Source organism: Cervus canadensis, chromosome 32 (assembly GCF_019320065.1).
Source record: "Cervus canadensis isolate Bull #8, Minnesota chromosome 32, ASM1932006v1, whole genome shotgun sequence".
Taxonomy (NCBI): Eukaryota; Metazoa; Chordata; class Mammalia; order Artiodactyla; family Cervidae; genus Cervus; species Cervus canadensis.
In genome coordinates, this window is record NC_057417.1 from 31,537,227 (window position 1) to 31,563,441 (window position 26,215).

Genomic DNA, 26,215 nt, shown 5'->3' on the forward strand with positions numbered 1-26,215 from the left:
TTCAAGTCCCCAGCTTCTAACATAGAGCATGCTTGTATACAAGCGCACCTTTGCCCTGCTGAGACCTCAGAATCACTGAGAAGCTTTTAAAAAACTACTATCCTTTCAACAAGTCAAAGCTGTTGATTTTTCTTAATAAAAAAAAGAAAGAAAACTGGTCTGTTTTTTACAGCTCCCAGATGTCTCCTCTGTGTCAGCCAGGCCTGGGAACGACCAGGCCACACTCTGAACATATACATTTTGCTCTGTCGAAGCAATCACTGCAGATCCAACACGTCTACCTTGGAGCTACCCCTAGACCAGTGCGAAAATACCCCTCTGCTGGAGGCAGGAGGAATTCCACTGAAAACTGAAAAATGCTCAGGTTAAAAGTCAGGTTTTCTTAATTTCCACACAGTCATTTGTTTGGAGGCTTCCCTGATGGTTCAGTGGTTAGGACTCCGAGCTTCCACCGAAGGGGACGCGGGTTCAATCTCTGACTGGGAAACAAAGATCCCACAGGCCTCATGGCCTGGACAAAAAAAAAAAAAAAGTTTTATTTGAATGTATAAATTCCCCTATTTTAGCTTCATCAGTTTTCTTTAACAGTAGCTGAATGGGAAGAGAAAACAGAAAAAAACAATTTTATGTACAAGATGACATTCTGAATACGTTTTTATGACTGAAGAGAAAGTCCTGGAAACTGCGCTTCTATTGGCGCAACAGATACAGGAACAGGTGAAAAAGTTGGACTCTGAGGTAAAAATGCGTCGTGTTTCATGGATACGATTCTCAGCAGTTCTAGGTCAGTTCTAGAACTGAGCTGGAAGAACCCCAGCGAGTGGGAGTGACGATTCTGTCCTGCACCTCCCCTGAATCCCCAGGTTCCCCACTGGAAGCTGTACTCATGGGAAACATAACCAAGAGAGGCAGCAAGGGGCGGGCGGCCAACGGGCCCCAGGCCCCAGGGGGCGGCACGGCGGCCACAGTGCACGTCCGGCTCTGCGAGGCCATCATGCAGCAGGACTGCGCCGCGCTCCGGGCCCTGCTGAGGAGCCACCCCGTCAACCAGCCCGTGACCATCCCGGTCGACTCCACGGGTTGTAGCATGGGCCACTCCAGGCTCTACCTCAACCAGGTACCCGCCTCCCCTGCCCGCTCGCTCAGCGCCCTCAGCATGCCCCGGGCCGCGTTCTGCCGAGTCGCGACACCCCTTCCCAGGGACCCCGCAGGAAGCGGTGTGACCAGAGGCGGGGCTCGCCCGGCTGGAAGAGCCTTCCTGTCACCCTCTCAAGCGCGCCAAGGCTACATCTGTGTGCCGGGGTCACGTCTCCCTTTCTTGCACATGCTTTTTTCACTGTCTAAATTTTTATACAATGAGTATTACCTTTGTCATTTTTTTTTTAAGTCACCCTCTGCCCTAATCTTGCAGTCATGCTATAAGGCCACTACATACATCTTTTTTAAGAACTTGGGTAAACAGCTCTGCTAATCATAGACAACATAAGCGGCATTAACTTGGAAACCCTGAAAATGCAGAATTTACTAATGATACCAAAATGATAAGGCAAAGCCGTAAAAAACACAGAACCTACTTGGCAATGACCCTCTGGGTTCATTTCAATTCGAAGGGACTTGACAGCAATTACCATTAATTCTACACAATGAGCTCATCACAAGAAACGACTTTCAAAGCTTTAAATTGTATCTGCTGCCTTGGTAAATCTGCATTAATGTAAAATACAGATTTTTATAATACAGAATTGACTAGCTTGGGGTCATTTAAAACAAGCAAAAGGAAAGCATAATTTCAGTGCAGATAGCAGAAAAATACTGAATTAAAGAGATACTAAACATAATTAATCCCTTTGAGGGGGATTAACACAACTGTTATTTCCAACTACACTGGGCTACTTGTAACGTATTTCTCCCCCCAAGGAGACGCTGTCCTTCATCCCCATCCACCTGGCAGCCAAACACCGGAAGGCACAGAGTCTGCTTTGTTTGTTGGAGCACGGGGCTGACCCAGAAGTCCGGTAAGTTAACGCAACAGGCTGCAGTGCTGAAAATATGAATAAACGAGGACACGCAGGATTTCAGTGTCCTTTCCCCGGTCACGTCTGGACTCATCCATTCTCCACCAGTGATGGACTACAGGTTACCATGTTTTGAACAAATCAATTTCTTTACTGACTAGAGGAGAGCCTCTGAAAAACTGGAAATAACGTGAGAACACAACTCAGTCAGCCCACTTAAACCATCGTAAGTATTAAGTGCTCAGCAATGGTTTGTGCAAAATGAAGTCCCTGGTCACAGCCCTCAAGGAGTTTAATGACTTAAGTTAGATAGGAGAGACATGAAAATAGAAATAGAGATTTTCTTGGAAAGAAGTTTATTCTGCTTCCCAATATATCTTCACCATCTAAACCAAGGCTGATTCTTCCTAAGTGTCCTATAAATACCATCTGAATGAATGGAAGACATACACGGTATAAACGAAAAGTAAAGCCCCAATCCTGACTGTGCTCCAGAAGGGCCCCAACACATCGCGCCGTCACCCTCCCCCATGAGCCCCACCGGGGTCTGCAGAGCCGCTCACAGGCCTCCCAGGACTGGAGCGTCAGCTCCCCCACCCCTCCACCGGGACTCCTGGGCACGCCTTCCTCGCCTTGGGTGGGGCAGCAGACCTCTGGAGACCTCTGCCCCCAGCCTGTTTAGCAGCTCTGTTGGCGAGATCCTTCCACATTTGACTGGAAGCTCTGCAAGGTGGGGACGCTGCTATTTCCCCACTTCCCTGTCGCAGGGCTTACGCTAAATCCACACAGGGGAACTGAAAGTTATCCAATTCCAGGGGAGCGGTCAGATGTTCCTAAGAGACCTTCCCCTTTCTCTGCCAAAATCAAGGAGTTCTGAAGGCAATCATGAGAGACTTCAGTAACGGAGATGAAGGCTGAGTTGTCAAACCCTTGCTTGGCCTGGGGTGGAGCAGGTTCTGAGGGTGACTCCAGAGGCAGCCCCCGCCATCTGCACGTGGGTGAAAATGTCCGGTTAGAGGAGCAGGCGTGGGGCCACCAGGGGCCTGACTGAGTCGGCGGGCGCCCTGGCCCTTCATGGCTCACTTCGGTGGGAACCTCTGGCTCATGCAGGGGTCCGGGCAGTTTTACTGACTGGCTGCTAACTTTGCACACTCCCCTGGGGAGGGGCTGGGACACAGGTAACTGAGATGCAGCCTGGAAGAGGCCACGAATCTAGCAGGAGTTGCAGCTGACACAAGCTGTGAGAGGAAGCTGGGCCCCTCTGTGCTGTGAGGCATACCACCCTGTCCCCTCAGAATGCTGCGATACCCCAAGAAACTAAAGAGCAGTGCAGACTGTCAAACCCATCTTTCAGGTAATCACAGGGGACTATCGTAATCATTTCCTTCATAAGCCGTAGCTCGCCCCGCCAAGCCATCCCCACTGTGAGCTGAGTGTAACCTGCCCCGAATGCCTATTCCAGGGACACGGAAGGCCTCACCACCCTGCACCTGATGCTGCTGAACTGGCCCATCACCTCAACCACATGGACGAAGCCGAGGGACAGGATCCAGATGATGCTGACGGACATCCAGAGCAACGCCGTCCTCTGCCTCCGCATCCTGTGTGCGCATGGGGCCCAGGTGAATGCGCAGGTGGACAGCGGCCGCAGGCACTGCCCGCTGCACCTGGCCACCATGTACGGGACCCACCTGGTCCTGCCCATCCTGGCGCAGAAGGGGGCCCAGGTCAACGCCCAGAACGGGTCCAGCATGACGCCCCTGCACATGGCTGCCGACAAACTCAACAAGGAGATGATGGAAACGTTGATTGCCTGGGGGGCCAATGTCAACTGCGCCATCTCCTCCACGGGCAACACGGCCCTGAAGCTGGCGGTGTGCACCGCGTCGAGCAAGGCCGGCCGGCTACTGGCGGCAGGCCTCGGCTGCATTCGCCTGCTCCTGGTCCACGGGGCCCAGGTCAACGCCCAGGACCACGACGGTCAGGCCGCCATCCATGAGGCATGTTTCGGAGGCAGGGAGGCGATCATCAACCTCCTGCTCAAATTTGAAGCCAATGTGAACATCTTAACAAGAAACGGGGAGTCTCCGATATACATGTACCTCCAGCGTGGCTCCAACATACGAGACACGGCCCTTCTCGCCAGGTTGCTCTTCCACTCTTACCCTCTGAGGCTGACCAACCACCAAGGAAACCTGCCTGCAGGAATCCTGCTCCCAGAATTCCACCTCCTAAAGGAAACCCTCCTGAAACTAACTCAGAAGCCCTTATCCCTGGAAGACATCTGTAAAAGAAGTGTCAGAAATATTTACGGGGAGAAGCACAAACAGCTCTTGAAGCGACTTCTCCCGGGGAAGATCTGGAATTCTGTCTATGGTTATCACGACTTAGCTCATCTCCTGAAATAAGACCTCCAAGCTGCACAGGGCCAGGGCTCCAGTGACTCACTACCCTTTCTGGCTAGACATGTACCCAGAAACACCTACACCGTAACCTTATACAAATGTACAAACTACTGGTTCTTAAAGCTTTTCAAAAAATAAAGTGATTTGCACAGTAACTTCTTCTTCCTAAAAGTCTTTTAAGAGAATTTTCCAGGATTTCTCTTTTGCCCCCAAAAGCTAAGTAAATTAGTTTAAAACTCTCTGCCGAAAAAGGAGGGCTTCTCCAATGGCTCAGCAGGTAAAGAAGCTGCCTGCAATGCAGGAAACACAGGAGACAGGGGTTCGAGCCCTGGGTCGGGAAGATCCCCTGGTGGAGGACATGGCTACCCACTCCAGTATTCTTGCCTGTGGAATCCCAGAGAGAGAGGAGGAGCCCGGTGGGCTGTATGTAGTCCAAGGGGCTGCAAAAGGGTCAGACACGACTGAGCAACTAAGCACCCCAAAGCAGTAGATATTTTTTCCTCTTTTTCTGGCTGCGCCAAGCAGCTTGTGAGATTTCAGTTCCCCAACCAGGGATTGGACCCTTGCCCCTGGCAGTGAAAGCATGGAGTCCTAAGCACTGTACCACCAGTGAATTCCATTTTCTCTCTTGACAGTCTTTCATAAAAAATTGCCATAGTTACTGCAGTTTTTTAAAACAGCAGGAAAAAAAATTCCCATGTTAAATTTCCTTTAAGAGGAATAATTATAGAACCAGATTTTACCTCCAAGGTGGAAAAAAAATGAGTATTTTTGTCAGCATGAAATATCTTTAGCAAAATGAGTTATATTAGTACTCAGAGCACCCTCAGTATTAACACCTGAAATTTTCAGCTATAATTTTCAAAGGGCCAAAGAGTATTCCTTTTAAATTTTACTTCAAGTTTTCATGTTCCAGACCTATGGAATGAGGACTTATGTAATATAAATGTAATGATAACCTCCGAGGTAAATGAACAAAGGTACACAGTCTCATTTAATTCAGTGAACTGATACCCAAGGCATCCCAGTAAGCAGCTGTCAATGGTTGAATCTCCCCCTCTTACCTTCAGATCTCTGTGTACAATTCCCATGTTATGTATGTAAAATACACCTTCCACCAATTCCTGAAAAATTTTTGTTGCAACACTGGCCATAACATAAGGACCTTGAAGTTAAAAAAAAAAAAAAAAAGTTTCACTTTTCTAATAGTTTTTCACTCATTAACATCAAAATGTAATGAATGCGGTTACAAATACATTAACATGTGACACTGATACAACATTCAGATTTTCAGCACTTCCTTAAGGACTCATTTCCCAAGCAGAAGCTGTGACATCAGCGGCTCACAGGGCTGGGGTGAGCCACGCTCCGCCCACAGAGATGAGCACACAGCACTACATCGCACACGCAGAGGACAAGGACACACGCAACTCCTGCGGGGCCCTCAGGATTCCCCGGGCACCACCGGCCACGGCTGAACTGAGCCGAGTCTGGCACGTTCTAGTTTCATGGGAAACAGGGACACTGAGGAGCCACTGGAGAGAGACGCTGCATGTCCTCCTCTCTGCTGGAAGCCAGTCTTAAGATTCTGAGTAGGCCAACTAACCTGTGTTTTAGTCCAAGTAAAGGGTCCCGGTGTCATTAGGAGTGAACAGCAAATGACTAATTATACTTAGTTGAGTCTTTGCCTAAAATTAAGTCATTCGCATCCCTTATTTTGATAATCTATTATAATAGTGAATTTCAACTTTGGCCACACGTTAGAATCAACAAGAGAATTTTCACAAAATAGACCAAAGGCCAAGCCCTAACCAAGACCAATTATATAAAAGTTATTGCTGTGGGTTCAGACAACATCCTTTTTAAAAAGGATTTCACTTTTAAGAAAAAACAGTCTTAGATGGACAAACTGAGGAGACAGTGCCCACTTGCCCCACACCCAGCTCCCCTGCTGTCAGCACCTACATCAGTCTGGTACATTTGACACAGTTGGTGCACCGACCCTGCTAAGAGTCCATGGGTCATTCAGACTTCCCTAGTTTTTACCTAATGTCCTTTTTCTGTTCCAGGACTCCATCCAGGACACCACATTACAATTAGTTGTCATGCCTCTTGAGGGTCCTCTGGTCTCAGACTTTTCCTGTTTATGATGACCTTGACAGTTTTGAGAAGTACTGGTCAGGTGTTTTGTAGAAAGTCCTTCAACTGGGATGTGTCTGTGTTTATCTCGTGATTAGAATGGGGTTATGGGCTCTGGGGAGGAAGACCACAGAGATACGCTGCCCTTCCCCTCAGCTCTTCTCAAGGGCACATACTAGCGACATGAGTTATCACTGCTGACGTTGACCTTGAACACCAGCTTAGAGGGTGTCTGTCAGGTTTCCCACTGCAGAGTTATTCTTTTTTATCGACATGAGGTAATGTTCCCCAGGTAATTTCAATGTGCAGCCTAAGTTGAGAACCAGTGTGGTAATATTTTACAAACATTAACCTAACGGAGTTATTTCTAGAGGATATGCTAGAACTGCAGGGGCGGGGGGGGCGGGGGGTGTGCTCTGGATCTTGAGGGAGACAAACTTCTGACTACATACCCTTTTGTAAGGGTTTCTTTCAAGGTCTCTTGTTGTAAAAGTGTCACATTTTCAGGCTAAAAAGCTAAAATAAAATATTTAAATTTTTTCCCTTAAAAACATTTTAAAGACCTTTTCTACCTGAAATCCCTAACCCAAATTCTAGCACATTACTCCTGTGCTGTGTGCTTAGTCACTCAGTCGTGTCCGACTCTCCGTGACCCCATGGGCTATAGCCCACCAGGCTCCTCTGCCAATGGGGGCTGTCCAGGCGAGAATACTGAAGTGGTTTGCCATGCCCTTCTCCAGGGGATCCACCCAACTCAGGGATCAAACCCAGGTCTCCCGCACTGTAAGCGGATCCTCTACCATCTGAGCCACCGTATTACTCTTAAATATTAGCAAACTATGTATCTATGACAGTGAATGTTACTCCCTCCATCGTGTCCAACTCTTGGCGACCTTGTGGACTATGGCCCGCCAGGCTAATCTGTCACTGGAATTCTCCAGGCAAGAAAACTGGAGTGGGTTGCCATTTCCTTCTCCAGGGGATCCTCCTGACCCAGGGATCAAACCCGGGTCTCCCGCATTGCAGGCAGATTCTTAATCGTCTGAGTAACTTCCAAACAACCTACTTGCTTTTAAGACTGTGATTTTCTTTTCTCCCCCCAATCTCAAGCATCCGGAGCAGACGATCTGCCTGCCTGTCTCTCCTGGCCAGGCCCTGGGACAGCCGCGGTACTCACAGGCGGACTCCTCCGCACTCTGCCGGCCCCGGCCGTCTCTCTCGGCGATCCAGTCCCACAGCGAGAGCTCGCAGAGCTGCATCTGGATGTGCAGCATCAGGCGGTACTGCACCTAGGGGGCGACACGGAGCAGGCGCCCATCTGCAGATGGCGGTCACCATAGGCTCCCCGCCAGCTCTGGGCCGAGGGCTGGGCTGTCGGCTGTGCGCAGAGCGCTTGGACAGACAGGCCTACCCAAGAAGCCCGAGGTAGAGTGAAGGGGATGGGAGGAATACAGCAATACCGAAGAGGGGATGTCATCACCGAGTGGCGGAGGGTAGGCCCAGCTGGGCTTAGGTAGGTGGCAAACGGAAGAAGCTCTCAAATGTAACAGAGGCCGTGGGCCCAAAGCTGTTTAGTCTGCTCTCACGATATAGTTTTTAAAGCTAAGATAGAGTATCGGACTGACTGTATGGTATTCCACCACTCTATGGATACCCCAGAGTGTACACCCGCTTTGTCTGACTTCAGTGGAACGGAAATTAACCATTTGTCTAAGAAAAAAGTAAGCAACAATTAAGCTCACTGCAGCCCATTCAGAAAGACTTTCAAATGTATTACAGAGCAATGAAAGGATTTCTGATGAAAAGTCCTTTACACTCAACTCCTTTAAAATTCAGGGGACCTACTCCAAATTTTGTGCTTCGTTGAAAACACATGCACAGAGCCTCGTGTTCCTGGACAGCCAGAATTAATTCTACGTGAATATATGGATGGTGTCTAAAGTTTTATGATCCCAACACGACAGACTATGGGTAGACCCTGTTAATGTTACTCAGTGAAGGTGAGAGCACGTGGGGGTCTCACAAGCATTGTCAGTGGAATCCTAACTAGTGTAATAAGACCCTGAAAGATGACCAGGTGACCCCACTAGGACAGTCTTCTAAAGTCAGATTCCAAAAGACAGAAAATCTTTCTCCATAAATACATTTTGAGAGTAGGAAGCTAACATACCACAAAAACAGAGTGTGCGTGATACTTCCCACCCCGAGGTATACATATGAAACGTCTAGAGAAGGAACGGGCCCGGGCAAGGAGGTCATGAAAGGGCGCGCATTAACTGCGGGAAGGAGAGGAGGCCAAACACCAGGGCCGCGGGTTAGGGGGGACAAGAGGAATGACACAGACCACGAGGACCGGAGCGCTACGGGAGAAATGGGGAGGAGAAGCCAAGGAGGGAGCCAGCCTCGGAAGGGGGCGGCCAGATCTAACCACAGGGCTCCACGCCATCACCACCAGGAAACAGCAGATCTGCAGTTCCTGGGAAAGGTACCTACCTCTGTCTGCCCCAACATGTTGAGGTTTTCTTCAGAAGATTCCTCAGTGGATGTGAAGTTCTCCTCTGGGTCAGAGCTATGCCGAAGCGGCAGCCGACGCCCAACAATGGGTCTGGAAGACCCATCAGTCACATCACTTTCGCGGAGCTCAAGTGAGGATTCGAAGTCACCAGCATCTCTGGCGACTACACTGGAGCTGTAGTTCACCAATCCATTATTCTGATTGTCTTCAACACCAGGTTCTCGTAAGGATTTTTCTTCTTCTGAGGTCAATTCGGCAAAAATAATGGATGAGCTGTTACTTCCATCACTTTTAACCTCATAATGAGCGCTGCAGAGGGAAAAAAAAGTAAAGATAAAAATCAATGTAAAAAAAGGTCAAGAGTACTACCTCAACTGTTCCTTCCAGGCTGTATGTATATCTTACTGGTAAACTAACAAAAAAAGACAGCCAATCTGTCTAGCAGTAGTAATTACTTAAAAATACTGACAGGAAACACTTGAGAGGAGAAAGAAGACAGTTTAACATTTTGTAATAAAAATAAGAAGAAGGAAAAGAAAAGAAGAAAGTCTAAAACACTCCTGAGCTCCTTGGTTGCAAAAGGCAACCCAAGGAGGTGACAGGACGTTAACGTCTACTGCATGAAAAGATGCAGCAGCCCACGCGTACCTCGGGTCTTTCTGGTCAGAGATCACTTCCAGGGATGGCAACTGGAGAGAAAGTCTATCTGCTGAAGAGAAAAAAAGAGTCTTCAAAGCTGCTCAGCTTTCTAATTTATAGTCAAAGGCAGTGCTAAGATATGTAACTAATACCAAATGAGACTACAAGTTAAAAATGTCATGCCCTTCTGGTAAAATGCAAATACATCGAGCTTAGTCAAATGACTGGCGGGTTTTAGGACAGATAAACACAGAGCTGTTCACCTATACAAGGGCCCTGTGAACTCACGGGCCAGGACCCACAGTAAACATTTCAGGCTCTGTGGGCCCCGGGGGCTCCGCTGCCCCATGCCACTCTGCTGTGGAGTGCCAAAGCAGCGGGGGCGGATGCACTCCTGTGAGGCTCGGTTCTCACACACTTTTCTTATTGGCAAAGAAATTTGAATTTCACATAATCCTTACAAAATATTCTTCCTTTGATTCCTTCTAACTCTTTAAAAAAAAAATATATCAGCTTGTGGAATGTGCAAGAGAGGCAGGCCCGTAGGCCAAAATTCACCAGCCCTTCAACTGTGTCTTCTAAAGCTGCTCACCTTGCCTGTGGGCCACGTGAACGTGTTCTATCCAGGCCGTGTGATAGCCAACGATATTAGGATGCTGAAGACCGGCCAGCACCTTAACCTCCCGCAGGACCTGGAGAAGATACATACTCAGAGCTGACTTCTACTGACAAATCTGTTATATGTTTATGGGGTAAAATGACTTGTTCCCTCTGTACGAGGAATCTAAACGATCTTAAAATGATGGGAATAGTTTTGTGGGACAAAAATGCAGTTGTTTAGCAACTAAAAACCTTACATGCGTATGGTACTTTACACTTCTCATGGTTCATACATAAGCATTCTCTCACTTCATTCCTACAAGTTAAGTCCAGCCCTCCAAGGTAAATAAACCATACTTGTCACCACTATTTCAAGAGCAAGAGACAGAAGTGGCTTAGAGGACTAGGTCATTTGCTCAGGACCACCCAGCATGTCAGGGAGGAGCTGGACCTGAATTGAGCATCTGTCTTTTTCCTAACAAACCTGTTACATATTATATATAAATAGTTTACTTAAAAAATTAACTTCCCCAGCAATGACCCAGAAATGTGGTCAATCTGAAGTGCCTATAAAAAAATTAAGTCTTGATGTTTATTTTACTGTAATGCATTCTTAGTAAATTGTTAAACCATACAACCTACTATTTGCCAAATACACACACACACACACAAACTCTTTCAAAAGGACCTAAATACTCAATTATTCAAAATAAGTAAATGTTTTAAATCATACCTTCATGCAATCTGTTTTAGTTGCACCCTTAATCAGGATTTTTTTAATTGCATAGTACTGACCATCTAATTTATTCCTGACCTAAAATGTAGATGAAAAGACAAAGTAAACTATACCATTAAATTCCAACTGAACAAAGACAGTTCTTTTCAACTTGACCTTAGATAATCCAAACTAGCCAAAGAGATAAAATTACACTACAGATGTGAATCCTCTTAACTACATTTAGGGAAGTCAGCCACAGTCAGCCAGACTAAAAGTTTTTTCAAGTACTGAGAATGTCGTGGTTCTGAGAGTTGGACAGAGAGTCCAACTCCTAGAAGCTCTATGTTTGAAGAATGGGGATGTTCGCAAAAAAGCTCTGTGAAAAACACAGCAGCATAAATAACTGTTTCAAGTAATACATTTTTAAATAAAAATTAACCATAGAACAAAACTCAAAAGGTTTCCAGACTCCCCCTAAATAACCAACATGGTTAGGAAAAACTTAAAACCTGCCCACATCCTTAACAAATGACAAATCTTAATAAAAAAATACACAATTTCTGGAAATTTCCTTTGAGCACTTTAAATGACAATGAAAACACCTTCAAATACAATACGTTGTTTAGAGGAAGTCAGAACAAATATGTGGAAAACCACCTTGTATACTCTTCCATATCCACCTTTTCCTAAGACGGCTAGCTCTTCAAATTCATTTAAGTAACGTGAGGTCTGTGCTTCAAAGGCTACTTCCCTTGCTCTGAAAGTTAAACATAACCAATCAATCAATGCCAAAACATGAGAGAACCACAACATTCTAAGATAGGTCATGCTCACTGTATTACTGTCCTGGGAAACCTCGTTTATCACTAAGCAGGAATGATTTGGAAAGGATGAGCTAAAATGAAATTCTTCATTCTCTATGAAGAAAGCATCTGCTAATAAGCAAATCAATAGCATAACAGAGATAGCAAGGGGATCGTTAACCTAATTTTAAGTATTTTACCAGCAATTAGTATTCCAACTAGAAATTATTATTGTTTTAAAACAGGAATTCTAAAGATGACTAACAGGCAGCAGCTGACTAGTTGAGTTCAGCAACAAATTTACTTAAATTTCTTAATGATTCAGAACAAATTACAGGTTTTAAACTAGCATTTCCTACATGAAGTTGAAATTCAGTGGTGTTCCCCTAACAGGGACTGGATGTCAGTGCTCTGAATTAAGGGCGGGGCTTACAGAATCCCTAAGGAATTGGGGGAGGGTCAAAAAGAGAATGAGAAATCTTACAAAGCTTTTAACTTTCATGAACTACCCTAACTACATTATTTTTAATCCCAATACTAATTTCTGATTAATTCAGGATTACTTCTCAATACTGATTTCTTTTGGATCAGTTTACCTCTTACACAGTCATAAAAGTATTCAACACATACCTGATCTTCTGGATATGAGAATTATCCTCACAAGGACCCTAAAACCAAAAAATTATTTTTTAAAAAACATTTTGAAAATTTCATGGAATAAGGAATCTACCAAAATTCAATGTTGTATTACTACTTCCTAATGCTCAAATTAACATTTAAAAAAATACACCCACCCATCCAATGGCTTTTTCGATATCACTTAAGAGTTTGCAATTAAAGATTTCTCCCTGAAAGATCACTCATGAATAAACTATATTCTTGCCACCCAAAGACCAGGCTGAGACCCCTCTGCATGGCTCAGTCCTCAACTTCAGCTCCTGCCTCTCATCTCAGCAATGCCCACTCCAATACGCTATGTAGAGTTCACACAGCGCCTCCCAACATTTTCAAAGCCCTCTACTCCTTTATGTTTCTTCTTAACACCACCAACTAACACCCCGTGTGTTTCTTTTTCTATTGTTTACTGCCTCCTCATCAGAACATAAGCTCCCTGAGGGCAGGGACTTTTATTTTGTTCACTACCTGAACCCAGCTCCTATAAGACAGCCTAACACACAATAGCCATTCAATAAATACCTGTTGAATAAACAAAGTTAATATTAAACCTGTTACATATATATTAAAAAAAACACATTATAATCAGGTTTTCATAATGCTTTAAAATATAATTCTCTTAAAATTAGGATGTTTTTTGTCACACACCGAGTACATTTATTTCTCAGTGCTTACCTGGCGAACTCTCTCCTTAGCTGACCTCATCAAATGCGTAATAGCTCTGTTGTGATGTAGCCGCAACGAGCTGAACTCATCGCTGCAGGTGAAGGACGACAGTAGCCCCATTTTGATAAAGGTCTGACAAAGTACTGTAAGAAGAACATGGAAAACAATTATTAGAAAGGCCAGCAATAAAATGTCTCCCTGAGTGCTGTGAGCTGTCACAGCAAATTATCAAACCTGAGGGGCAACAGGAACCCCCAATTTGGAACCAAGTCAGCCACAAGCATGGGTAACCCAACCACCCAGGGACCTCCTGCTTGCAACTGGCATCTGAAATGAGGACAGTCTTGTGGACTAAGCCCTTCAACTGTGGGAGCTGACTCGAACTTCAGGGAAACAGTGTCAGGAGTGAACTGTAAGACACCCAGCTGGAGGGTCAAGACAACTGGTCACAACTGTTTCAGCGTTTTGGTCAAGAACAGGTTCAGAATCAGTACCTGGGATTTTCACGTATCTGCTCACCAACTAAACCATAACAGATCTTCAAAAACTATATGAATTATCACATTGTAAATCAAAAAGACCTACCTTTTATTTACTCAGATACACACAATTTTATGGTGATTAATCTTTTTTGGGGTTCCCAGCAACGACATTCATAAGGAATTACCCAAAGGAAAATACAAAATAAATTTACAAGATGTATTATTAAGGTTTATTTCAAATTTTTATACAAGGCTGCCTCTCAGACCCATGGCATCAAACAACATAGAATCTGTACAAGTTTCATTTAGCAAAGTTAATTCATTCTTACTAACATTTAAACACCTGTCTGGAACGAAGTGGGTTTGGCTCGTGCACATGGCTCAGGTGCTCCAGCAGAGAAACCAGCAAGAGTTGGTTGGCAACTGCAAAAGGGAAGGTGGGCTGCTGCAGGGGCCCTTTCAGCACCTGGAGTTCTGCGGGAACATCAGACTCTGCAAGTGAAAACAGGAAAAAAAAATCTAAGAAATGGTAAACCGGTCAATCCGAAAGGAAATCAACCCTGAGTATACATTGCAAGGACTGATGCTGAAGCTGAAGCTCTAATACTCTGCCCACCTGTTGGGAAGACCATCCAATGCCAACTTGTTGGAAAAGATCCTGAAGTTGGAAAATACTGAGGGCAGGAGGAGAAGGAGGCGACAGAGGATGAGACAGCTGGATGGCATCACCGACTCGATGCACATGAGTTTGAACAAACTCCAGGAGACAGCGAAGGACAGGGAATCCTGGCGTGCTGCAGTCCATGGGGTCACACAAAGTTGGACACAACTTACCGACTGAACAACAACAAGCATGTCTCACAATGAAAGAAAAAGCATATGCTAATTAGCAAAAGACTCTACTTAAATTTAAGGAAATAAAAAGCAAAACATTAGGTGACTGGGGTTAATCAAGACAGAGTATCTGGAATTGAGCTTTGAGTTGAAATCTGCAAGTCTGGAAGCACTAGCAGAAAGATGCCACTGCAGGCAAGGAGGAAGTTTTGGTTAGTGATGATGTGTGCAAAGGTAGAAATGAATAAATGGAAAATAAATATTTCAGCAAGCAAACAAGCAGGAACAGGCTTCCTTCCAACCAGAAGTACCAGAAGTCTGGCCGTGAAGAAAAGGAAAGGGAGGAAGGATGGAACCTTTATGCTGAGTGTGTGCTACATACGTTTGGACCATGTGTTTTATATGCAAGATCTCATTTAGTCCTCATGTGAGGACAAACCCTATGTGACCATTCCCATTTTACAGATGCAGACGCTGCATTGACAGGTTGAGGAACAAGTAAGCAGGCATCTCAGACAGACTCCCAAGCCTATCCTCCTTCTACTAAACAAGATCAAGCCGGCAGCTGAGTTGGCACTTACAGCAGAAAGTCCTAAGTTCTCATGCACCGTTTATTAAACACATCATTTAATAGGTCAAAAACACAATGCAGGAAACAGTGAGGAAACTGTTCCGGACACGTGACGGGGAGCCTGGAAGGAGACACGCAAACATCAACACCAAGTCAGGATGAGCCTAGTAGAGGAATTAAGTGAAGAAACGTGGAGGAAAGAACAAGTCCCAGAGATGATAAGAAAGAAATGGACTAGCCAGGATTCAAATACTAGGAATGGGAAGGAGAGGTTAATGAGAGTGAAACCTGGTAAGAGGAGCTGCTGGAGGAAAGATGAGGCACTTCAAACTCTCAAAAGCTACTGACCCAGTCAGCTGGAAATACTCTGCAGAAAAGGGCCCATTGTACCCTACACCTTCTATTAACAAAATCGTCCCCATTCCACACTCTGCTCCGAGCTTCTCTATAAACCACTGAAGGTCCTGGAAGAGCCGAGGTTTTTCAAATTGAGAGTTCATTCACCAATTTCCTCTCTGACCTGTAGGTGGGCTCAAAAAAGACCTGCATGAATGGTGATGTGCTATTCATTTTAAATGAATAATTATTATCTGAGTATGAGAAAGAAAAAGAATGGAAAATGTGCCATGTAAAAACATCTCCATAGACAAAGGTATCTTCAAGTTAAAACATGAACCACAAAATCAGACACAGTAATCTGTACTGTATGTGTCAGGAAAGAAAAGGCGACAATATTTATAAAGAGCGCTTACACGCTAGTAAGAAAATGAAGCACAGTTAAAATTCAAAAAGGCTTAACATAGCTAGTAAGTAATACATACATATTATGAAACGGAGGACCTTAGATTATGTGTAACACATAAACAGTAAAATAACCACAGTACCAGAGTTTGGAAACAGTGCCATCAGATTGACAACTTTTTAAAAATTTATTGTTATTGAAGTATAGTTGATTTACAATGTTGGATTAATCACTGCTATACAACAAAGTGATTTAGTTATACATACATATATATTTTCTTTAACATTCTTTTTCATTATGGTTTATTATAGCATACTGAATACAGTTCTTCTGTGTGATACAGAAGGACTTTGTTTATTCATTCTATATGTAAAAGCTTATCTGCTAACCCAAACCTACCACTTCATTCCTCCCACAAACCCTTCCCCTTGGCAACCACAGATTGGTAATTAAAGTCTGGAATCCTTGGTATGGTTAAGAGCACAGAAAACTTGACACCTTCAAACCCAAGGGGGTAAGTGTCTACAACCTTTGGCAATACACTGTAGAATTTCAAATGTGCAAACCTTAACCCGGCAATTCTACTTTTGGAAAGATAAACCAAGGAAATAAAGAAAGCACAGCAAATACATATGTCCAAGGTGATCTGGGCAACACCTCAAAGTACTGAAAATTTGTTAAGTTATATACCTAGAATACTATGTACCTGTTGTATCAATAAATGGTCCTATACAGAAAGATAATCATAAATAACAATGTAGCAAGTCAAAGAAGTAGGCCAAGCAACAAGGACCTATGGTATAGCACAGGGAACTCTACTCAATATTCTGCAATAATCTATATGGGGAAAGAATCTGAAAAAGAATGAATATCTGTACCTGTATAACTGAGTCCATTTGTGGTACACCTGAAACTAAAACAACCTGGTAAATCAACTATACTCAAATAAAAATTTTAAAAAAACAAAAAGAAGCAGAACATAAATTAGTAACTAATTTATTAGCTACATATATTAGTAAAGCTAATGAAGGTGAGGCAAGACAGTTTCATACAAACCAACACAACCTTTCTGGTCACCATTTTAGCAAAATACATCAAAACTTTTTAAAAAAATGTTTTCTTTGACCAAACAAACCCCACTTCCACAGATCTATTCTAAAGAAATAATCATGTATTAACAAAGATTTATGAATACATATATCAAGTAGAGGTCAAACCTTGTATTATATCTAATGGTAAAAAAAAAAAAAAAGACAATCTTGTTTTCCAACAACAGCAAAGATTAAATAAATGATAGTACAGAATGTGATCATCTTAAAATAACATTCTTAAAGGCTAATTTATCACAAGAAAATGGTAATACAAGTTCACATTTTTTTTTTTTAATTTTTAAATTTTTTTTTTTTTAAGTTAATTATTTTATTTTATTTTTGGTTGTGCTGGGTCTTCGTTGCTGCACGTGAGCTTTCTCTGGTGCTTAGCCTTCTCATTGTGGTGGCCTCTCTCGTTGTGAAGCACAGGCTCTAGGCTCTCGGGCTTCAGTAGTTGCAGCTCCCGGGTTCTAGAGCTTGGGCTCCGTACCTGTGGTGCATAGGCTTAGTTGCCCCAAGTCATGTGGAATCTTCCCAGATTAGGGATTGAACCCATGTTCCCTGCATTGCAGGGCGGAGTCTTAAACCCCTGGACCACCAGGGAAGTCCACAAATTCACATTTAAAAAGCAACCTGCTTATCAGACTATGATCACAATTTTAAAATATATTTATTTTATAGCTATATTGATCTATATACACAAAAAGAATAGAAAGATCAAAACAGCCAAAAATCTCTGCCCCCCTGTGTTTTCAATGACACATCGACAGAAACTACAGAGTGAAATTACAGTGAGCAGCAGTTTTATAGTCTGCCTGTTTGACCACTAGTATCTAGGCATCTACCTGGTATATAGCACCTTTCAGGAAACACTACAAATAAAAACACCAAGTTTTTAGCAGTGAGGTCTCCTCAGAGATGGGAGTAAAGGGAACTTTCCCCTCTCTTTCCATTATGCCTTTAAATTTTCTGATGCTTTCTCTAAATTTTTATCCTATTCAGACAATGTTTCTATCATACTCTGATAGAAATCTTTAATCTATTCAGAATACCTTTCTTTGACAAATATTTTAAATGCAAAATTCACCCAAAAAGTTGTCCCTAGCTAAACCAAAACGTACTGCTTGTAAATGGAAATTACAAACAGTAACCTCTGGGGATGAGATCATGGCTTTTTTAGTTTCTTCTTCAGACTTCTCTACCTTTTCAACATATTCTATAATGTGAAAAAAAATTTTTTAAGTACTGAATTGCCAACAGTGGTGAGATTTTTTTTTTTTTTTAGGAGTGTTTTCTGCTTCTATATACCCTTATCCCTATCCTCTATGATAAGAAAATTCTACTTTTTAATAAAAAACAACAAAAAAAATGGTTGCTCATCAGAGTCAACTGAACCTAATAAGAAAGTGATAACTTTAAAAAGAAGATGGTAAAAAATGAAAAAAAAAAGATGATGAACAGACACACAAACACAGGAAGGAGTAAAACTGACAGGAAATGAAGGTGAAGGCTGAAAGTCTCTCACTTCACAGTTACGGTCCAGAGAAAAGAGGTAAGGGGCTGAAAGGAAAGATGAGGTCAAGTTCTCCCATAAAAGAGGAAGAAATAAGATCCAGGCCCAGTGTGAATTAGAGTTCTAGAATTCTGCCAAGTAAGAGGGGAGTAAGACAAACAGGAAAGGAATCATCTGATTCAACCTCCTGAGGAAAGTATGATCCAAATTAAAGAATGTGAAGGATTAATCAGAGGTAAAAATTCAGAAATACCTGTGTCAGATGAGAGAAGAAAAATTAATGAGCCTGCCAATAGGCTTACTGTTGGCCCTCCTTCTAATGCGAGCTTTTCCACAGGGGTGGGGAAAAAACATGCAAAAACTTTGATCAAAGACTGATGATGATGGTTGGAGGAGAATCCCTACTAGATGAGCTGTAAAGGACACAGGCGTTGGCTACATACAGACTGTGACTTTTCTAACGCTACCACTGTTGGGCACAGTAACCTCCTCACATCAGCACAGACACTCGCTGAGAAGTCATCTACCAATTCTGTTTTTATATCAAGAAATGAAACTAGGAAAAAAAAAAAAAAGAAATGAAACTAGGATTTCTCACAGATCTAACCTTCCATATAAAAAGACAGTGTAGGTCTGGACCCTCTGGGCTTCTCTTTTCTTCTCTGTGAAAGAAAAGGCAATATGTAAATACAGCGGTATCATGAGTAACCAAAGGAGAAGGAAATTTTTAGAAGCTTATCGAAGATCACTCCCTTCAAGAATAATCTTCAGCGTGCAGAAAACCTTATCACAGTGTTACAGAACAGACCTGCCTGTTTACAGCAAGGACTTCGACATAACGCTTTATGTATTACCGAGCTCTTAGAATATGATACACGTGGGAAAAAATCAGTTTTTCCCTTAAAAATAATTATCTTACAACTGTCCTATGCTAAGAGCCTACCCAAATCACTATCACAGTCTCCTTTCGTTTCTCCTTATCAAGAATGGTAGGTAGTAATAAGGGTGAAAATTGAAGAATTTATGGAATAAATTGAGACCTTTTCAACTCAGCTTGCACCTTTAAATCCCCTGCAACATGTTAATATTTGTTCCAGGCTTCAACTTAACGTATATTCTCTATAATCACTCTATTTGAACTACCACAAAGTAAAAACCTTCCTGAATCAATGATGCATTCATTTATGGCACAATTTTTAAAAATGGCCATAAACCCTACTATATATAAACGAGGACCTACTTTACAGCATGAGAAATTATACTCAATATCTTGTAACAACCTATAATGGAAAAGAATATACATACATATGTGTGTGTGTGTGTGTATGGCTGAGCCACTTTGCTGTACACTTGAAATTAACACAACACTGTAAATTAACTATACTTCAATTTTTTTCAAAGTGTTCACTAAAAAAATATACATTCTGAGCACTTGGGATATTTTTTGCTACTGGATTACAGAATAGCGATACTTATACTATCACCATCAATATATTTACTGAGGAAATTAAACTTTTAAAGTATTTAACTATTTTTATAATTATCCAATATCTAAGCAGAGCAAACAAATACTACCTATCATACGCTTCATTTGGGCCCCTATTTAATCTTAGTTCTGCTCAAAATTATACCGCTGTCATGATCACCACAAATCCTTCTGTTGATGTCTGCAAGGGCTCAGGCAATTACAAATGTTACAACGGTAAACAGTCCACACAAAACCACCCTCCCTTCTGACACCAACTGCAATTCTGGAAAAGTTCCTGCTATCACCCGGATGTTCAAGAACAAAGAAAAAACTGCCAAAACAACTGGCTGCCACTGAAGAGCCTACTGCACTGTCATTAACATATTAGATATTTTGAACTGGTTAGACTCAATGTTATAAGCACCCCTCGCTTTATGAACCACTTGGCGAACTTACGCCCTATCTCCTAGTAACCAAAAGCTTCCAGAAAACTTCGCTTTCTTCCTTAACAGAAGAGGATGATGTCCTTACTGTTTCACTATGAGAACTCTTCAGCTACGCGAAAGTAAAGCAGAAGACAAAGAGAAGCCACCAATGAAAACTCAACCCAACCTGCTCAGCGCATAGGGTCTGCCAAGTTGCATTCGACTAGTTTGCAAGGCTCAAGCGCATCACCTGAGCCCCGGGGCTCTGGAGCTGGAAAACAGCCAGAGAGAAAAAAACAGCCTGGCGCGTCGGTAGCCCCGAGGCCGCAGAGGAAAACCGCGGAGCAGAAAGGGAAACGATCGAGCGGGTTGCAGACAACTATTTCAATACGAGCTCTCCTAATCCAGACTGCCCGCCCGCCCCCCCGCCCCCGACACTGCACCGCTGGGCTGCGTTCAGGCCCGGCCCGGATCCAGCCCAACTTGTCCAGGTCCTGGGCCGAACCTCGCAGTCACCTGCCGGCCCAGAGAAAGAAGGTGGACGGGGGCGGGGAAGGCCGCCGCATTCCGTGTTCCTCACCATCATACTTGGGGTCCGAGCCCTCGGCGGGGAAGTCGATGGCGGGCGGCGCAGGTACGGCCCCCGCCGCGTCGCCCTCCGCCTCGCGCTCCGCGACCCCAGAAACGCCCCCCGGCATCGCCGGGCGCGCGCGCGGGACGCCTGTCAGCCAGCCCTCCCGCCAGGCAGCTTGGCGTCGCGGCACTCGGCCCTTCCAGCGGTCGCCACCGGATCCGGAAGTAGCCCCTCGGAAGGCGGAAGACCTGTCTCGCCCCCGCCGCGAGCGACGCCGTCTCAGGCCACGCCCCGTCTCGGGGCCTTGCCCCGCTTCCGTGGAGAGAAGCATGGGCTGGTCCGGCGCCGGCGCATCCCTAGTGCCGGCGCCGGGTGGGCTGGTCCTCGCATGGCTGTGGCGGTGGCGGGATTCCCCCCGCTACGCCGGGATTGACCCAGGCCTGCGCTCCCCGCGGTCCGGCTCCACTGCCCTCGAGACCTGAACACCCAGCTAGTCAGCGCTCTCCCACCTCCTGCCAGGACTCCAGTGCTAGTCTAAGAATCCGGCGTCTGCAGGGACTCTGATCCAAATGTTTACTTTTTGCGGACACGTCGGTGACTTTGTCATTTATTGTTTTTGTTTTGTTTTTTAGAAAAATCGGAAGCATCTACAGGATTCGTATCAACGAGAACTGAACCTGTTTGGGTGAACCGTTAGGTCACCACAAAACGGGAAATGCCAGCCAGATTCCAGAGTGAATCAGCCTAATAAATTTTCCGCTGGTTTTGAGACAACTTTCAACTGAGGTAATTTCAAACCTAGACAGCCTTTTCGAAGTGATCCCATGGCCACACCGGATCAACAAAGGTGGTTTGAAGCCACTGGCTGCAAAACTCCTCTTTGCTCTCCGATGTCTCTGATGACTTGGTCGCCGGCGCCATGCTGTTGGAAGTTAATTCTTAGACCGCAGATCAGAGAGCAGAGCTGGAATAAAAAGCCAATCAGGCGGTTTCCTGGCGGCCCAGTGGTTAAGGACTTGGTGCTTTCACTGCCGCGGCCTAAATTCAATCCCTGGTCGCAACTAAGATTCCACAAGGGGCCTGGCGCAGCCAAAAAAAAATTCCTTTCAGATTTGTGTGCTCAACCCCAGTGCCAAGTGCAAAAATGGTATTGTTTAAGAATTGCATTTGAGGGACTTCCCTGGCCGTCCAGTGGTTAAGACTCCACCCTTCCAATGTGTCAGGGTGAGGGTTTGATTCCTGGTGAGGGAAATAAGATCCCACCATGAATTCTTTTTAATCTACTCTTTTAAAAAAAAATGTATTTGAACAAGACTTCCTTATAGGCTACTGGTGTATTCACCGTGGTAGAAGCAATTAAGGATGTAGTTCTTCAAATAACTCCCAGGGACTAGGGATTAGCCTTTCCATGCCCTGCTGATGGACCAGGCATAGCCTTTCAGGAGGGTGATTTATCTATAAATAAATGTGCAGAGCTTTAAAAATGCAAATACTTCTGATTCATCAATTCCACTTTTGGGAATTTATCCTAAGGAACAGGTTAAGACTGAGCAAGAAGTTTTAGCTTAAAAAGTATTAATTGCAACACTAATTATGACACCCAAAACAGGACAATATAATTGGTTAGATAAATGATGAACATCAATACAGTGGCACACTTTGCAACCATTAAAAATGTTGGTATGCATTATCTGATTCTCACCACTTTTTTCAACCACCACCAGAATAGAGAAAAAAACCAAACTCATTCTGGTGGGAATATAATGAAGGCAACCTTTCGAGAAAATGACATGAAATTTATAGTTAAAAGCTTTTAATTAGGCACACACTTGTACCTATATATAGGTGTATAACCAAAGCAAACAGAGTGCTGAAAAAAAGATAAATAAAGAATGTCCACCAAAAGAAAAAAAAGCCAAATATATATATATGTATATGTGTGGGTGTGTATATATATATATATGTGTGTGTGTGTGTGTGTGTGTGTGTGTATATCTCCACCAAGGTATAGTTTATAATAGAAAAGCATTGAAATCCAAATTCCAAATAGAAGAGCAGTTAGGGTACAACCGTGCAATGAAACCACACACAGGCAAAAATTGGGGGTGGGGGGGAGGTGCACGTTCCTCTCTTGGCTCCCACAATATCACACAATTCTAGTTCTCTGTTTTACTGGTCCTTCATCTTAGTATCCGGAGAAGGCAATGGCACCCCACTCCAGTACTCTTGCCTGGAAAATCCCATGGACGAAGGAGCCTGGTAGGCTGCAGTCCATGGGGTTGCTAAGAGTCCGACACAACTGAGCAACTTCCCTTTCACTTTTCACTTTCATTCATTGGCGAAGGAAATGGCAACCCACTCGTGTTCTTGCCTGGAGCATCCCAGGGACGGGGGAGCCTGGTGGGCTTCTGTCTATGGGGTCGCACAGTCAGAGACGACTGAAGCGACTTAGCAGCAGCAGCAGCAGCACCTCAGTATCTCTTTCTGGATCCTCCTCCAAATGTGTAATTTTGTAGGGCTCTTGTCATGTCACCCCAAATTCTCAGGAGATAACCACGTGCATCACTATCAGTTTACATACCACCAATAACCTGACAACTCCCAAATGTATCTCTGCAACACAGACTTGTTCTCTCAGATGGCTTAAAAGCTTCTCGAATTTGTCTCAAAGTGAACTCTTAATGTTCCTCCTAACACTTTTATACTCTCCTTCTCCATCTATTTTTTTTCCATCTATTTAAACTAGCACATAATCCACCCATTTGTCCAAGTCTAAAACATGAGTCAATTTTTATTCCATATCCAGGATATATCTAAAGTGAAAATGGAAGTCACTCAGTTGTGTCTGACTCTTTGCGACCACATGGACTGTAGGAATTCTCCAGGCCAGAATACTGGAGTGGGTAGCCTTTCCCTTCTCCAGGGGATCTTCCCAACCCAGGGATCAAACCCAGGTCTCCCACATTGCAGGATTCTTTACCAGCTGAGCCACAAGGAGAGGCCAGAATATATCAAGGCTGCCTACAAATTAATTAAAAAAAAAGAAAATAGAAACATGATACAGATAAACATGCAATACTAAACGTATCAGTAACCAAAAAGGAATCCCGTAAGGCCCATAACATAGAAGATGCACAAATTTCACTAGTTACAGGTAAAAGTTGCATGCCACAATGAAGACCTGGCACAGCCAAATAAATAAAAAAGTATTTTAAAATAAAATGAAATAAAATATAAAGAGTACTTACTCTGTACCTGTAGGCTTTACTGCTGAGTGGCTCAGCAGTAGAGAATCTACCTGCAACACAGGAGAGGCAGGTTCAATCCTTGGGTTGGGAAGGTCCCCTGGAGGAGGGCATGGCAACCCACTCTTGTCTAGAGAATCCCATGGACAGAGGAGCCTGGTGGGCTACAGTCCATGGGGTCGCAGAGTCAGATGTGACTGAGCAACTGAGCATACACGCACACTTTGAACGTACGTTTCTTTAAAAAAAAGAAATCATCAATATTAAGACCTGGGAGGTATCCTGAGAGAAAGTACAAACACCCAGGGTAGGAATGAATTTAGTTCATTTCAAAGAAAGAAAGAGGCCAGGAGAAGAGAAAGGAAGCATGAGTGGCTGGAGAACCGGTCAGGCCTTGTGAGAACAAAATTTAGATTCCTCTGTAAGGCCCACAGGGCCTTTCAAGAGCTGCCCCAGGCTTCCTTTGCGGTCTTCACTCATCACTCTCGCAGCAGTCTATGGGACCACACAGATGACTAAGACTCATGACTTCAGCGTTCATGAGAGGGGGCCAGAGCAGCGATGGTTGCTGAGGTCACAGCTTCCAGAGCAGGGACAGAGTCACACAAGGATCGGGACAGAAACCTTAGTGACTCAACAACTGGTGGCCATTGGCTACACAAAGGGTCTTCACCCACCTTCCCCACATATACTGCATGTACAGTATAGCTTTTTCCTCTTGGTGAAGCGAAAACAAAACTTTCTAAAGAGATGGAAACTTCTTCATGCCAGGGGTGGGGATCTCAAAGTGGGGGCTGGCATCCCTGAGGAAGGCCCCCTCTTTTTGGCAGAGTATGCGTGTGTTTGTATGTGTCTGGATGTGTGTGTACAGGTGTGTATGCACAAATGCCTACCCAGTCCCTCACCTTCCCCATCACTAAGCACCCTAATGTGAAACCTTCACATCGATATTCACATGGATTTTGTCACCTATTGGGAAAGACACATCAGCAACATCAGAGAATGTCCCCAGTAGCTACATTTATCAATTATCCTGTTACATCAATAATGATGATTACCAAAGAGAAGGTAAAGTGCTATAAACCTTAATAAAATTAGTGGTCTATCCATGCATGTTTGCAGGTAATGAGATGGGAGAAGGTATAAATTTCTCATCTCTATGATAGGGAGTTAGAAGATACTGTTTGATGGATCAATAAACAGATATTTAAGTATATAAGGTCACTAATAAGGTGCTTAGTGTACTGTGTAAAACTGAGGGTTGGATCCATTTTATCATCTTTCCTAACTACTTATTCATCTCATGGTAAGGAATTGTCCAAGTGACACACTGGGATCCAATCTTCTCTAGTTTGTCTCTAATTCCTCTATTTTCACTCTCACAGCTCCAGCCACCTGTAGGTATCTAGCGATGCTCAGGGAGCATGAGAGTCTGACCCAGGGTACGACACCTTGATAGCTAGCGTTCCAGATGGCCCCCACGGATCTCTGCCTATGTCTTCACACCCTTTCCAAGTTCCCACTCACAGTGTACTAAGGTTAGTTTGTATGATGGTTAGCATATGGAGAACTGATGGTCTAAGGGGTCTGAGATTACTTTAAAAGATGCTGTGACTGCCACCTTGCTTTCTCTCCCTCATCCCTCCTTCTGGGGGAAACACAACGCCATGTTGTGAGCGAGGCCCAGGCGATGAGGATCCAAGCCTGCCAACATGGAAGCATGCTTAGAGCAGAGTCTTCTTCCCTAGAACCCTAAAATGTCTGCAGCAGGACAATGGCTGGACAGCAACCTTAGGAGAGACTGAGCTAGGACCACCAAGCTTTGCTGTGCTCAGATGCCTGACCCTCAGAAACTGGGGGAAAAAAATGCTTGCTTGGGGGGTAATTTATTACACAGCAATAATAAATACACATGCTTAACTAGATTTCCAGCCTCTTATCAGGGTAAGGAACAGCCTAAGGTAATGCCTTCTGAAGATTCTGTTCATCTGCCTGGCTACCAGGCAACAGCTGTGATGTCATCAGGATCAGAACCCTCACTCGATCTGGTCTTGCCAATGTGGGATGACAAGTCCCAGACGAACAGACTTTTCCG

General features: G+C 44.1%; 2 protein-coding genes across 7 annotated transcripts in view; one reads left to right on the plus strand and one right to left on the minus strand.

Annotated features, from left to right (window-relative positions):
- Positions 1-26,215, minus strand: part of EIF2AK1 (eukaryotic translation initiation factor 2 alpha kinase 1) — a 32,575-nt gene that overhangs the window by 4,729 nt on the left and 1,631 nt on the right. Inside the window, exons 1-12 of one of the 6 annotated variants that reach the window (XM_043454911.1) lie at positions 20,882-21,110; positions 13,991-14,149; positions 13,185-13,318; positions 12,465-12,502; positions 11,689-11,788; positions 11,047-11,127; positions 10,306-10,405; positions 9,723-9,780; positions 9,053-9,383; positions 7,737-7,848; positions 6,467-6,574; positions 5,485-5,585 (exon numbers count right to left, since the gene is read on the minus strand). In XM_043454911.1, coding sequence (XP_043310846.1) covers positions 5,485-5,585; positions 6,467-6,574; positions 7,737-7,848; positions 9,053-9,383; positions 9,723-9,780; positions 10,306-10,405; positions 11,047-11,127; positions 11,689-11,788; positions 12,465-12,502; positions 13,185-13,318; positions 13,991-14,149; positions 20,882-20,999 — 1,440 coding nt within the window. In that variant the 5' untranslated portion in view covers positions 21,000-21,110. Of the gene's footprint in view, positions 1-5,484; positions 5,586-6,466; positions 6,575-7,736; positions 7,849-9,052; positions 9,384-9,722; positions 9,784-10,305; positions 10,406-11,046; positions 11,128-11,688; positions 11,789-12,464; positions 12,503-13,184; positions 13,319-13,990; positions 14,150-14,273; positions 14,407-20,881; positions 21,111-26,215 lie in introns of those variants that run through there. The other 5 variants (XM_043454910.1, XM_043454914.1, XM_043454913.1 and 2 more) reach the window with 5 other exon arrangements.
- Positions 802-4,572, plus strand: ANKRD61 (ankyrin repeat domain 61). The gene is made up of 3 exons (XM_043454916.1): positions 802-1,117; positions 1,918-2,015; positions 3,478-4,572. The coding sequence occupies exons 1-3, from the start codon at positions 887-889 to the stop codon at positions 4,421-4,423; spliced, it is 1,275 nt and encodes a 424-aa protein (XP_043310851.1). The 5' UTR covers positions 802-886; the 3' UTR covers positions 4,424-4,572.

Excerpts from the sequence above, each read along its gene's own strand:
- ANKRD61 (XM_043454916.1), top strand. The coding sequence starts at position 887 with ATGGGAAACATAACCAAGAGAGGCAGCAAGGGGCGGGCGGCCAACGGG. Across the intron at positions 1,118-1,917 it reads CCAGGCTCTACCTCAACCAG|GAGACGCTGTCCTTCATCCC; the intron begins GTACCCGCCTCC and ends TCTCCCCCCAAG. Across the intron at positions 2,016-3,477 it reads GGGGCTGACCCAGAAGTCCG|GGACACGGAAGGCCTCACCA; the intron begins GTAAGTTAACGC and ends TGCCTATTCCAG.